This window comes from Rhincodon typus, chromosome 1, assembly GCF_021869965.1.
Source record: "Rhincodon typus isolate 14 chromosome 1, sRhiTyp1.1, whole genome shotgun sequence".
Classification (NCBI taxonomy): domain Eukaryota; kingdom Metazoa; phylum Chordata; class Chondrichthyes; order Orectolobiformes; family Rhincodontidae; genus Rhincodon; species Rhincodon typus.
Window position 1 is genome coordinate 23,596,543 of NC_063332.1, and position 12,326 is coordinate 23,608,868.

A 12,326-nucleotide genomic window follows, 5' to 3' on the forward strand; every position below is an offset into this window, starting at 1 on the left:
TTATTTTAAATAAAGATGAAGCAGAAAAAAATCTTAAAAAACAAATAGGACGAGGAAGCAAATGTCGATGAATGAAATTACAACGGAAATGCCTGAAAAGATTGGAAACGAGAGTGCAGTCAACAAAACAAAACATAATTTTAACCGTACGATGTTGTGGGGGATGTTGTGGTTGCCTTTTCTAACTCCCAGTTCACACTCACACTTCTATTTCCCCGCACCTCAAAACAAAATGTTTTGCAACTTTACTAGACGCCGGTCGATAACATGTTCAGGGTTGACGAGGAAAGAAAGACGGGAAGGATTCAAAAGGAGGAAATGATACAATGATTCAGAGACGCAACATGAATTCAGAAGAGGGTATCTAAGAAATCAGGCGAGGCAAAAGTTTTGCCATGCTGTAGAGGAGGAGAAAAGGCGGGAGGGGCGAGCGAAACAAGACGGGCGAGGTGGCCAGAAATGGTTTAAAACGACTCGACCAGAATGTTTAGGCAAGCACCGTCCAAATTTCGCTTATAGCTTTTCTTTCCAAAAAGTATAGTTGCATTTTAATAAGAGTGCAAATTGTTCAAAATGCGGAAATGCATGTACAATGTGTCAAATATATTTATTGCCGGTGAGTCCACTATCACTAAAATACAACAGGCAAAAACGGTGATTAGCATAGACTCATTTATTGATTGTTCATTTAAAGTATTTTAGCTACCAAAGTGCTCGTTCGTTCATTAGCCATATAATTTCAGAGTACCACTCTCTCATAAGTTACATCAATTACAAATTCAACTATTGAACATATTAAATATACAGTGTAAATAAAAGCAACAAAATCTCAAATCCTTTTCTGACATTGATGTGTTTTGTTACCATTCTCCGTGTCACGGCGTTTTATTAAAAAAAAAGATTGTTAAGAGTGTTTATTGATTTTTTTTGCCTTTTCCAGTTCCTCGTTCCGTGAACTAGGCGGTTCCTTCATCCAAAAATTAATAATTCAAGTAATGGATAATAATGGTTTCACGAGAGAAAGCACTCTCTGTCAACGATATACAGAATTTCTACTTTTGTAAATTATGTACCCTGAGACCTTGAGTTGGGTGTTTCATAACACATTTAACAGAAAACGAACAATAATATTACAATAATATTAATAAGATATTAACACAATTATCAATATAAATTGTTTTTAGATATCCAGTGGGTTTCTTCAGTGTCATTTCATTAAGAATTAGAAACCATTTCAGGCAGATTACCAAAAAATACATAACCGTTAGTGACATCAACAAGTTTCTTCCAGTTAATTCACGTTCAGGTGACGTTTTGATGCAATAATCTTTTCCTATTTTGAGAGAACATTAGGGGAAAGTTTCCAGTTTAATATTCGTGGGTGGTACAACCTTATTATGTAATCACAAGAAGTGCCATGAGATTAAAATATATAAAACGGTTTTATTTTATTCTCCCTTTTACGAACCTGTTGTAATAGTCCCACAACCTCAGAACAACTTTCGAGGGTATCTGATATGAAATTCGATAAACATGGTTTATTAAGTTGTTAACTTTGGGGCAGAAGGACAATGCTATGACCCTCACATTAACTGGAAGGGGAATGATTGCCTGAAAACATCTTCACTATTGATTTTCTCCCCAGTGAGTAACAGAAGCTTCTGTGCAAAACTGTGGTATCGGAACTGCCTTCTATGTCTTCGAAAATCTCCAATTTACCAGGATTGACACCATAACGCAATCTGATCTTAAAATCAAATGCGACAACGTCCAGTTATTATTTTAGCACCAGCAAAATTTGCAATAGTTTTGCTTAATATAATTTGCAAAACAAAAATAAATTTAATGTAATAAAAGTTGATCTAGTAAAGTCACCAAAAACCAACACAAACAGGGAAGGTTGGTGAATCACTCCTCAGTATCTTTTGGTCCATAATTAATTTTCTACTTTCATCTTTGAAATAATGGCCTTTCACGCCCTGCACACTACACGTAAGACTTTCGCCGCAGTTACACATACAGTATTCTTATTTCAGCGTGTTTACAGGGAAGTGTTAACATGACTAAAATGAACCTGCATATTTATTTCAACAACGCACTAAAAAAAAGTACTGGGAACTGTAGGGGTAAAGGCGACCGTCATAACCGCCTCCCAAACAGACTCTCTGGGTCCCTCACCCCTCCCAAATACCTGGAACAGTAATACCGGATGCATTACTGAACGCTTCAAAATTGCTCTACTGACATATTCCATTTTAATTTATGGCTGTTACAGGGACACCGATTCCCTACAAACACAAGGCAACATCCAGCTTCATGGGTTGTTACTCCCTTTCCTCGCACCACACTTACTTTGAAAATCGAGAGCAAGACAGATGTTTGTTTTGTTTTAGAGAGTTGTTGAAAGGGAAGATTATTTGCGAATTGACATCCGCCCCTCCCCCGTGAACGAAGTTTCATGAGATGGAAAAAGAACATGCAATTTCTTTGGGAGGCATGATGTGTCCTATGTTGCAGTTTCAGCCATCAGGGTGGCCGATCAGGCATTATAAATGTTATAAATGTGTGAAGTAACATGAGCAACACGCCGCATGTATGCAGCAGATTGCTGGCACGGTGGGGGTAGGGGGAGACACAGAAGCGCCGGTTCTCTCGGTGACCCAGTGTCTTCGTTCCAGCATAAATATCTCAGTTTTTTTTAAGAAACTAATGAACATGAAGATTAAGGAATCCCGAATTTTGAATTAAATATGAAACTAAAACTTTGGTTAAGTGCAAAGGTGCTCAGTTTAAAAGAAAACAATTAAATAGTGTGGAGAAAATATTTAACAATTCTAACTTTTGTAGCAGTTCATAAAGATAAACACAAAGCAAAGGTAAATACAAAGTGTCAATATTAGACACCTGGACGAGTGTCTGAAAGTGTTACAGATCTTCAGTTGACACAGCGAGTAAACAGCCAGGGTTACCGAGGATGTTAGCCCCGTCAATGTTTACTGTTTGAAGAACTTGATGTACTGCTGCTATGACCTTTGTGGTTTGGGGTTGTTATTTTGGGTTCGCGTGTGGTTCAGGGCGGGCGCTGGAGTGTCGTTTCTGATGCCTTATTGTAAATGTGGCGCGTAGAAAGCCGGGGCCCCGTAAGTCTGCGAGCTCAGCATGAAGGGGGAGAGCACAGCGGCGGGGGAGGGCAGGAAGGGCAACTGGGTGGCGCACACCAGACCCCCGGGGCCAGGGTAAGCCGAGTGCACGGACAGTGGCCCGCCGACAGGAGACGACGAGCTCATGGGGCTGAGGCCCCCGAGATGAGTCCCGGCGGGGCCACCCAAGCTCGATCCTCCTCCCCCTCCTGCTCCTCCTCCCCCTGGCCCTCCTGCACCAGCTCCGGCCCCAGCTCCCGCCCCTCCTCCGCCGGTAGGAGCGCTGGTGTCTGCCCCGGGGTTCTGCTTCTTCCACTTAGTCCGCCGGTTCTGGAACCAGATCTTGACCTGGGTCTCGGTCAGGCTCAGGGACAGGGCCAGGTTGAGGCGCTCGCACACCGAGAGGTAGCGGGTCGACTTGAACTTGTTCTCCAGGGCCACCAGCTGCTCGTAGGTGAAGGCAGTGCGGGCCCGCCGCGGTTTGCCAGACTTAGCGTCTGAGCCGCTGCGCTTCCTCTTGCTCCTGTGCTGTTGCTGGCTCTGACCCTGCTGCTGCTGCTGACATTGCTGCTGCTGGTGCTGGCTCTGTTGGCTTTGTGGGCTCAAACTTTCTCCTCCAGCACCTCCTCCTTCCTCTTCCTCCTCCTCCTCTTCTTCTTCGTCCTCAGCATCTCCTTCCAGCCCGGACATCCTCTCTCCCGCAGCGGTCACGATAGTACCACCACTGCCTCCTCCTCCTCTCCCACCACCACTATCTTCACTGTACTCCTCGGCTTCTTCCCGACGCGGGCTCTGGCTACTGCCACTGCTGCTGGTACAGATCTGCTCGGTGGTGTCCAAACTCCGGCAAAAGTCCTTCTCACACTCCTCAGATTTGTAACTGTCTAGGAAATCTCCATCTTCTGAGGCGGGGTTCAGGGGAAAAGGGAGGGAGAGAGAGAGTGAAGAAAATAGAAAGAGAAGGCGGGAGATTAGATAAAGCTCAACATTGGTACATCGTTTGGAAGACGAAAGGACAAGAGCAAAGTCACGCTTTGGGACACCTTTGAATGTTTCATCAATGATTCTGAAGCATTCACCGCTCATTTTCAAATGAAACTTCAGAAACTAAACTCAGCCGCGTTAAAACATGTATTTTTTTTTAAAAAAAGCACTTTACACCAAACTATGATTTCCCAACTCATGTTTAAACGTTAACGTGTGACCAAAACGCGAACACACTCAGAATCAGAATCCAATTTATTGTTACAATTAGCAGTGTAGATGGACTAAAATATTAAAACCGCGCGCGAGATCAATATCGATAATAATATTAACAAGTTATCTGTTGAATATAAACGGATTCCGTCAGTCCCGGATAATAGAAATTACTTCACCACTTTCCTTTTACATATTTTAAAAAATTAAAAGTTATCTTTCTGTGAATCAGCTGTTAACACAAGGAAGGAGAATGCTGTTGAAATTGTGAAGGAAACGGAGATTGCTTAATTTTTTGTGTTGCTTGTCTTTTCTACCTCGATTATACTCTGGAAAGTGGGGAGATAAGAAATTACCGATTGATCCGAGCGCATGGAATGACACTTTCGGCCATCTCTCGGTGTCATTTGTGAAGAAAAACCGAATAACCACATTCCTGAGCACCCCAATCGTGTATGTTGTTCTTGCTGCTAAGAATAAAGCGCATATGCCATTGAATCTATCTGAATAATCTGTAGGGACCAACTGCTAATAACTAATATTTACAATTATTTAATAAGAATACCATGCACTATGTTGAAAAGTACTCGCCTCCACGCATTTGTATCGTTTACAAACAACTCTTGAATCATATAAAAGTGACCCTGTTAATTAAAAAAAATCTCTAAAAGATATAAGGCTATGCTAATTAAACTCGATTGGTGTCAGTAAGGGGATTCTGTCTATTACAGAAACTAATTGCTGGACACTTACATTAATTGTGATCATATTAAGGCCTCATTAGACAGCCGGGGGTGGGGTTGGTGGTGGGGGTTGGGGGAAAGAATGAAGCAGTTAAAAAACATTTACTACCTTTAATAGAAATTACATATTGTCGCAGGAGAGCTTCCGTTCTTTGCCCGAATCTCCTGCTTTACAATAGTGTTCATGTTTGCCCTCCCATCATTTAATCAGCTTCCAAACACGAGCAACGTGCAGCCTGTTATTACAGAAACTGTCCCCTGGGAACGGCCGCAATTAACTAGCTGACCTTCTAATGCATTCTTATTTTAATTTGCGTCTGGTCTGCTTATTTTGTGTATAACATGCTTGACTTGGTCCAAACAATAACTGTACATACTCAAACTTTAACAGAATAATACACCTGGATCATATCGGGTAAAATGACTGACTGCCAGATAACACGCATTATAATAATGTGGCCATCCAGGCTGCTACTTAGAAGTCGACGGAAAATACTGCTGTTGTGTCTTTCCGTCCTTGTGTCACCAGATTTGTGGCAAGAAAGTTGGTATTTTTTTTGAAAAGATGTGCGCAGGTTGCAATCTGGAGCCTGGGTCGAAAGCAATACACAATCAATAACAGCCACTAATAACTGTAATACGTTTTAATCGAGTAATTATCCGAATTTTGACCCTATAATTTAGACGTTTTAGGAGTGTTTGCAAGCTGTTTGAAAGAGATATGCAGAATTCGATAATAGGATATCGATCACCCCAGCCCAACATGCCACTCTGGGGCGATTTCCGCCATTACAAGAGCTCTTTAACGCTGCTAAGCACATTTTACCTTAAATGTAATCGAAGAAATTTAATTGTTTTTCTAGAGATAACCAGCGTTTTGTCACAATTAGTCTGATTCGTCCTAAAAACCGAAGGGGAGAGAGAAAATTGAATCTGTCGCCCAAAGCATGAAGGATAAACTCCAGAGATGTCTTTGAAAGATTGGATAAAACGCCTTTAAACGGCAGCGATTCCTATTTATTCCTGGCAAGCGACCTCTTTAAAAAGAGACTAGCCAACTGCAATTTAAGAAGCTTCAAATGATACAAAGGTAATTACACCTAATCATCCGGCGGTTTCTAAGGACGGACTAATTCAAGACGCTAAACCATATTGACTTGCAAAATCTATCATAACCACAAAGTAATTTGAAAATCACAAACCACTCCAAACCAACACGGAATCACCCAACTAAGATAGATCTATTAAGATCATGGTGAAAGGAAACGTTCTCACTCTACTACTTATAACACTAAACAGACTGCTACTACACTGGCTCATCGTACCTGCCGGTTCACCATAGGCAGAACGCTAGCCTTAACACTTATTAAAGCGTCTGCAACCACAAGTCATTACTGCCAGCGGCTTTAGGTTGTAAACACACGAAGGGCAGGGGTGGGGAAAGAGGCTATGGCTATGTATATATATTTTTAAAACCCGATCGCTGTTTTCTCGCGTTTTCAGCGGCGCTTCTGACTTTTGCACATCAGCGCAAAAACTTGGAGCACCACTTGTGCGCGTCGGGATGCGTTATGATAGCGCCCATGACCTGGATATACTTACTGATTATGTCAGTGACCTTCTTGCATGTGTCCAAACCGCTTTCACTTAGCGTTTTCTGATCTGCAATTTCACAAAAAGCGTCCGCAGCCCTCTCCCCCGCCGCTGCTCCTGTGTACTCGCTGGCCGCTCTGTACAGAATGCTGCATTGCCGGCGTTTGCTGCCGTTAAATTTGTTGGGATCCAAAATGTCCAAGACCGAGAACGAGGTGGTCCTGTTGTTGCTGGTTGGGGCAGGGACCACGACCACTGCTTCTTGACCAGAGATGCCCTGCGTGTCTCCTGTCCTTTCCCGGCTTGCCGGGCAGGAGTAGGGAGCTAGGTCATTGCCTGGGAGCCTCTGGTCCCCATTCACATCCATGGCTTCAGTGTGGATGGTACAAGATATCGGATCTGCCACTGCCGCTGATGGTAAGGAGATATCAGCGGGCTGAACCTTTTCTCTATTCACATTCATGACTTCTCACCACCAAACCCCCCTCTCCTCCCTCCCCCGTCCCCCACGCAAAACAACTATTTAATAGTCTTTTTTTTCAAAAAAACCGTATTATATGCAGCCAAATCTTTGATTCCTATGCACCCCTGGCGTCGATCAAAGGTACGAACGTGAAGTCACAAAGTGCTCCTGATCCTCAGAAGGTCTTCGCTGTTTCCCCTAGGACTCCCCCTAGACATTTCTGCCCCTGTACTCGCCAGACTGCGTGTTATTTATGCATTCATATTCAGCAACGTTTTGTAATTGGCTACAAATTAATCCATTGCCCCTAATAGCTTCTAATCTACATCACAGAGAGAGAGAGACGGATGATGCTGCCTGTGATATACTTGGCTGTCAGGATTTTTTCAGCACAGTCCCACTCATCTGTAAAGCATCTAAATAGCCTTATTTGGAAGAGGGTGGTGCTTTCTTTTAATAATTGTGGTGGGTGGGAGGGGGTGGCAAACAAAGGACTATTTTGTACCTAAACACCTAATCTTCTGTTTTACACGTCACTCCTCGGATCTAAGACGTCGGTTTTATTTTAAGAAAGGAACGCTTGACTAGAAATTAAAGTTAACCAATTTTTATATTTCATCATTACAAAATTAAGTATCAGTCCGCCAAAGGGAGAGATTGCTTTAATTTATTGAATAACAAATAGCCTTTTTAAGGTTTTTTTTTTCCTACGGAATAGTTAGTTTTAATTGTAAAAGTAATGGTAAATATAGTGAGAAAATAGACGCTTTAGAAGCAAAAACAGAAATTGCTGGAAAATCTCAGCAAGTCTGGTAGCACCCGCGGAGAGAAATCAGAGTTAAGGCTTCGGTCGAGTGACCGTTCCTCAGTACCGTCTTTAACACTTTATAACGTCCCCTTTAAACCAAAGTCCAACTTTCGAGATTCAGTCTCCCTGTGATTTGGAGCGTTCCTCACCTTGAATCAGTCACCAAAAAGCAAATTTGGTGGCAAACATAAAGATTAGATTCTCCCCTTTCTCTCTCTCTCTCTCTATCTCTTTCAGATTCCTGACACATACAAGGACAGGTCCTTTGCAATTACCGCGGGCAATGATCCTTTAGAAAGCAGAAATTAAAAGTTCGGTGAAATAATCGGCAAAACAATCAGTTGTAATTTTCGGCAGGGGGTGTGGGACGTGTGAACATTATTAGACCATCAAAGGCTGGTACCCAGGGGGGTTACTGCAGCCTTTCGACTTCACTCAGCGACACCAAGCACTCCTATAATATGACAAATTGAAAGAGGCTATTAGATTTCAATCAGCGTCCATAACATTTTCGACTTGTGTAATGACTTTATTCTGATTTATGCTTAAATTAATATTTACGCTAAATTAAAAATTGCTCCTGTGTGTAATTTTAGAAACTTTTTTGCTCAGTGCTGTAGAGGATCATATTATGAGGTGATGTATATGGGCAGTTGGATGATTGATAGACAAGTGTATTTGTTTTGTCAGACAGGACAAGAAGATACAATGAAATATGCAAATATTGAAACCAGTTCAAAAAGTTTTTTATTCAAGCCACACGATACATGAGAGTTTGGGCGTGCTCGAGTCCCTTTAAAATAATCTTTAATTTTAAAAAAAGGTCTTTTGAAGGTGAACATTCTGAACAATACAATATTTTAATGTAGTTTTATGCCTCTTATCTAATACGGACTTGTGAACTTAAACGAGTTCGAGTTTCAAAGTGTATCAAATTGAGACACAGGTATATATTTACCATTTCTCCAAATAGAGTTTCATTTCTCATAAAACTGAAAATAAATGAGGAAAATCGCATGCAGTATCCAGATATGTACATTGCTTTACACGCATCCACACAAGTTACATACAAATAAATTACATAAAGAAGTAGAATATTAAAGTACTTAGAGTTATTCACATACCAATCAGTAGTAACAAAGCTGAATAAATGTAACGTCTGGTACGGACAGTCCCTAATATATCTGGCAAATTGTGTTACTGTAAAAAAAACAAGAGATTGCAGGGGATCATATAGATGTCGCGGCTGCTAGATGAGAGCTGACAAGTAATATCTCATTCAGCCAGTGCAAATGACCAGCCCTTCTCTCCATAGATTGCAAGGAGTTGAAGTTAATTTTTAAAGTTTGAATGCTCCCTGTCGTCGGCTGTTGTGTAATTACCCCTGATCTGAGAGTTTTTAACAGAGAGACAAATAGGGAAATAAAAAAAACAAAAAGCTCTGTCTATCTCTCTCTCTCTCTGCTGCAGTATGCGATACTATATCCCTGTTATTTGGAGAAGCTACTGGCGTTCATTTGCATCTAAATGAAACGGTGTAACGGACAGCAGTGGACTGTTGTCAATGCCAGACAAACTTTAGCACGGGGACCACCCTCTAATTTCCTGCAAATTACTCCTCGGTCAGCAGCAATGAGCTGTTCTACAACTCAACCACAGCTTCTGGATAAGGCCGGCACTTCACTAAAAACACTCAACAAAAAATGACGGAACTCAAATGGTGTATGCCCATCCATTCATGGATGTGAACATTTATAAAGCGAATTGGATTTCGCACTGATTACGGACGACCTCTTTATTACAGTTCTTTATGAGTCACGATGATTGGCGACCAATATTCATTGTTGTCGCTTTGCTGAACAGATTGCGGCAAATCATATCAATCCAGTCCGTGAGGTAAAGAGGAATTTTCAATATTGCAAGAGCTTCCAGTCTTAGCAAAAAAATCAGGCCAGTTTATTTCTTAGGTGAGCTGGTTGAAGTTTCTGGCCATATTTGATCAGACTTTTGATTTGGGTCAGATCTAAACCTCATCGTGTGTGCGTTGAATACTGCGAATAGCAAACGGTAAGTTTCCAAGGAGCCAAGCTAGATAGAAAATAAAAGCTCCACCAACTAGTGATAATGTGGGACGAGCGGATCTATTCGGCATTTCTCAATGAAACATCAAATCAAAGGAAATACAGAAATGTTAGTTTCCTCTGAATGTAAAGTGAGTAGGGGATTGAGGTTATTAAATCACCATTTATAACAATATTCCACATTGCAGCGGTTCGCTGAGTCGATCCCAGAATGGTGCTTTAAGTGTTGAAGTTTGGTTAGAGAGTTCTAAACTTTCAGTGTTATCATTCTCCAAAATGACACACAGGTTGTAGTATAGAACAAAACACGGTGGGTGCACATTCTCTGACTTCCTCTAAAACACTCCCTTGTCCAGGCACCTACGACTCCTGGTAACTTCTGAAGGCAGCTGGAGATCTCAACTTGAGAACGCGGTTAATAAATGGTCTATAATTCTGTGGCGGGCACGATTCCCCCCCTCACTGGTAATAGTCGCGAAACAAAACTTTTCACTGTACTCAAGTACACATGACAACAATAAATCAGATCAGATAAGAAAAATCCTGATATTCCTGCCTACAGAAGCCTTTGTCCCAGGTGGAAAGTCACTTCTGAAAATGTTGCATCATTTCTGAACATCCACGGGACTGGGAGGGGCGGAAGTGGGCGGCAGCCTGGAAAGGCAAAGATGATTACATCAGTGCATCTGTGACAACCTACATTGCGTTTATTATTTCTCGCCTTGACCCCTGCTGATTATTTACTTTATTGAAGGTCTAACAGGTTTATTTGACGGCCAGATGCTGTCCTCCAACTAACCCTTGGAGCTTCCGGCGCTCGGCTTGGTTTAAAGCGTTTTCTTTTGTATCCCAACAACTTCTCAAACTACACTTGACCTGAAAGGACAGTGTATTTTGTTTTTGTTAGAACGCCTTATCCTGGCTCCCCGACACACCTCCACGTTGCAGCCGCCGTTAGAATAAATTCATTCGAGGCGCAGTGTTGCTGTTCCATAGAATGGACAAAAAGATAGAACATTTTTACTTTTTCTTAAACCCACTGGAATTTTTTGTTTTCCCGAACTAACGATTATAATTGTTATACATTGTACAGATTCAGTGATAACATAAAATTCTACCTTAATATTTAAGTTTCTACAGGTTGAAGGGGGCGAGATCACTTAGAAAGAAATTGCATGTGTTTTAATTCTGTCAATGTCATTAAAGGAGATTGAAGGTCCCAAAATCCAGTTGTGGGATTCCCGAGTGTTCTCGATGCAGGTGAAATTGAAGTCCGCGCTTCAGCGATAAAGTGGATTCAGTCCCAACGGGTTAATACTCAAGCAAGAGACTGGCCAACTCCAGAACATTTCTACATATAAATGATATTTCATCTCTTCAACCTGGAGGCTGAACAACTATACAAAGAAATAACAAGTGAACATTAGGATGGAACGATCAATGCATTTCTAAGCATGACAAAAAAAAATCTGAGGAGGAGAAAGTGTCTTAAATAATGGACAGCCGCGTCAATAATTACGTTTTGTGTGTTAAGTGCTCGAAACAGTTAAAGTAACTGAAATACAAAAAAAATCAATACTGAGGGGAAATAATGTGGGCCCAGGATTCACTTCATACAGGGACAGCCGGCAGCCGCTACCTCACGACCCATTGGGAAGAAGTGGGGTTCTGAGGTGGAGTGGTTAAAATTTTATTCCCACCCCCGTCCGTTCCGTCCAACCCATACAACAGATCAGGTTCCATCAATAGTGTCAAGCACTTATGAGGAAGATTTAAATGCACAGGGGATTGCAGGTTAACACAGTAATGAGCTTAATTGAGGTTAATGCTCTCTGCACAGCCCCTGATTATTAAATTAATATTATCTCCAACATGGATCATAATTAGAAGTTTAAACAACGCTCTCGGAAACCTCTGAAGATCTATTAAAACCCGACGATCCGGACAGGCTACTGAGGGTGAAATGGGGAGGGGAGGGGTGTTGAATTAACACAACATCATGTGCTGTGGGATTTGTCCCTTCCCTCAAACCTCTCGTATTTCTCTCTCTTGCCCCCTCCTCAATACCACCCTCCCCTCACCACATCTTCAGAACGGTTTAAAGTTGTTTGAGAGGAAATATTGAAATTGACTCTAAGCAGCTCTGTTCGTTAACGATTTTAAATGACGCTGGCAAAATCTGACAATTGCCTATCATGATAGGAGATGATGGTTAAAATTACCAGGAATCAATATTCTCACCGGGTGTCCAAGTCTGATAAGACCAGGCAAGACAATGTTGACTATTAAAGTCGACAGCTT

General features: G+C 41.7%; 1 protein-coding gene across 1 annotated transcript; it reads right to left on the reverse strand.

Moving 5' to 3' along the window:
- Window positions 1-3,104: 3,104 nt before the first annotated feature.
- Window positions 3,105-7,136, reverse strand: nkx1.2lb (NK1 transcription factor related 2-like,b). The gene is made up of 3 exons (XM_048603244.1): window positions 6,683-7,136; window positions 3,852-4,042; window positions 3,105-3,725 (listed from the first exon to the last, which is right to left on the reverse strand). Exons 1-3 carry the CDS (start codon window positions 7,134-7,136, stop codon window positions 3,105-3,107), a joined length of 1,266 nt encoding a protein of 421 aa, XP_048459201.1.
- Window positions 7,137-12,326: the final 5,190 nt, after the last annotated feature.

Coding starts and splice junctions, on each gene's coding strand:
- nkx1.2lb (XM_048603244.1), bottom strand. CDS start 7,136: ATGAATGTGAATAGAGAAAAGGTTCAGCCCGCTGATATCTCCTTACCA. Junction 4,043..6,682: donor GAAGGTCACTGACATAATCA/GTAAGTATATCC, acceptor ACCCCGCCTCAG/AAGATGGAGATTTCCTAGAC. Junction 3,726..3,851: donor GAGGCAGTGGTGGTACTATC/GTGACCGCTGCG, acceptor CAAAGCCAACAG/AGCCAGCACCAGCAGCAGCA.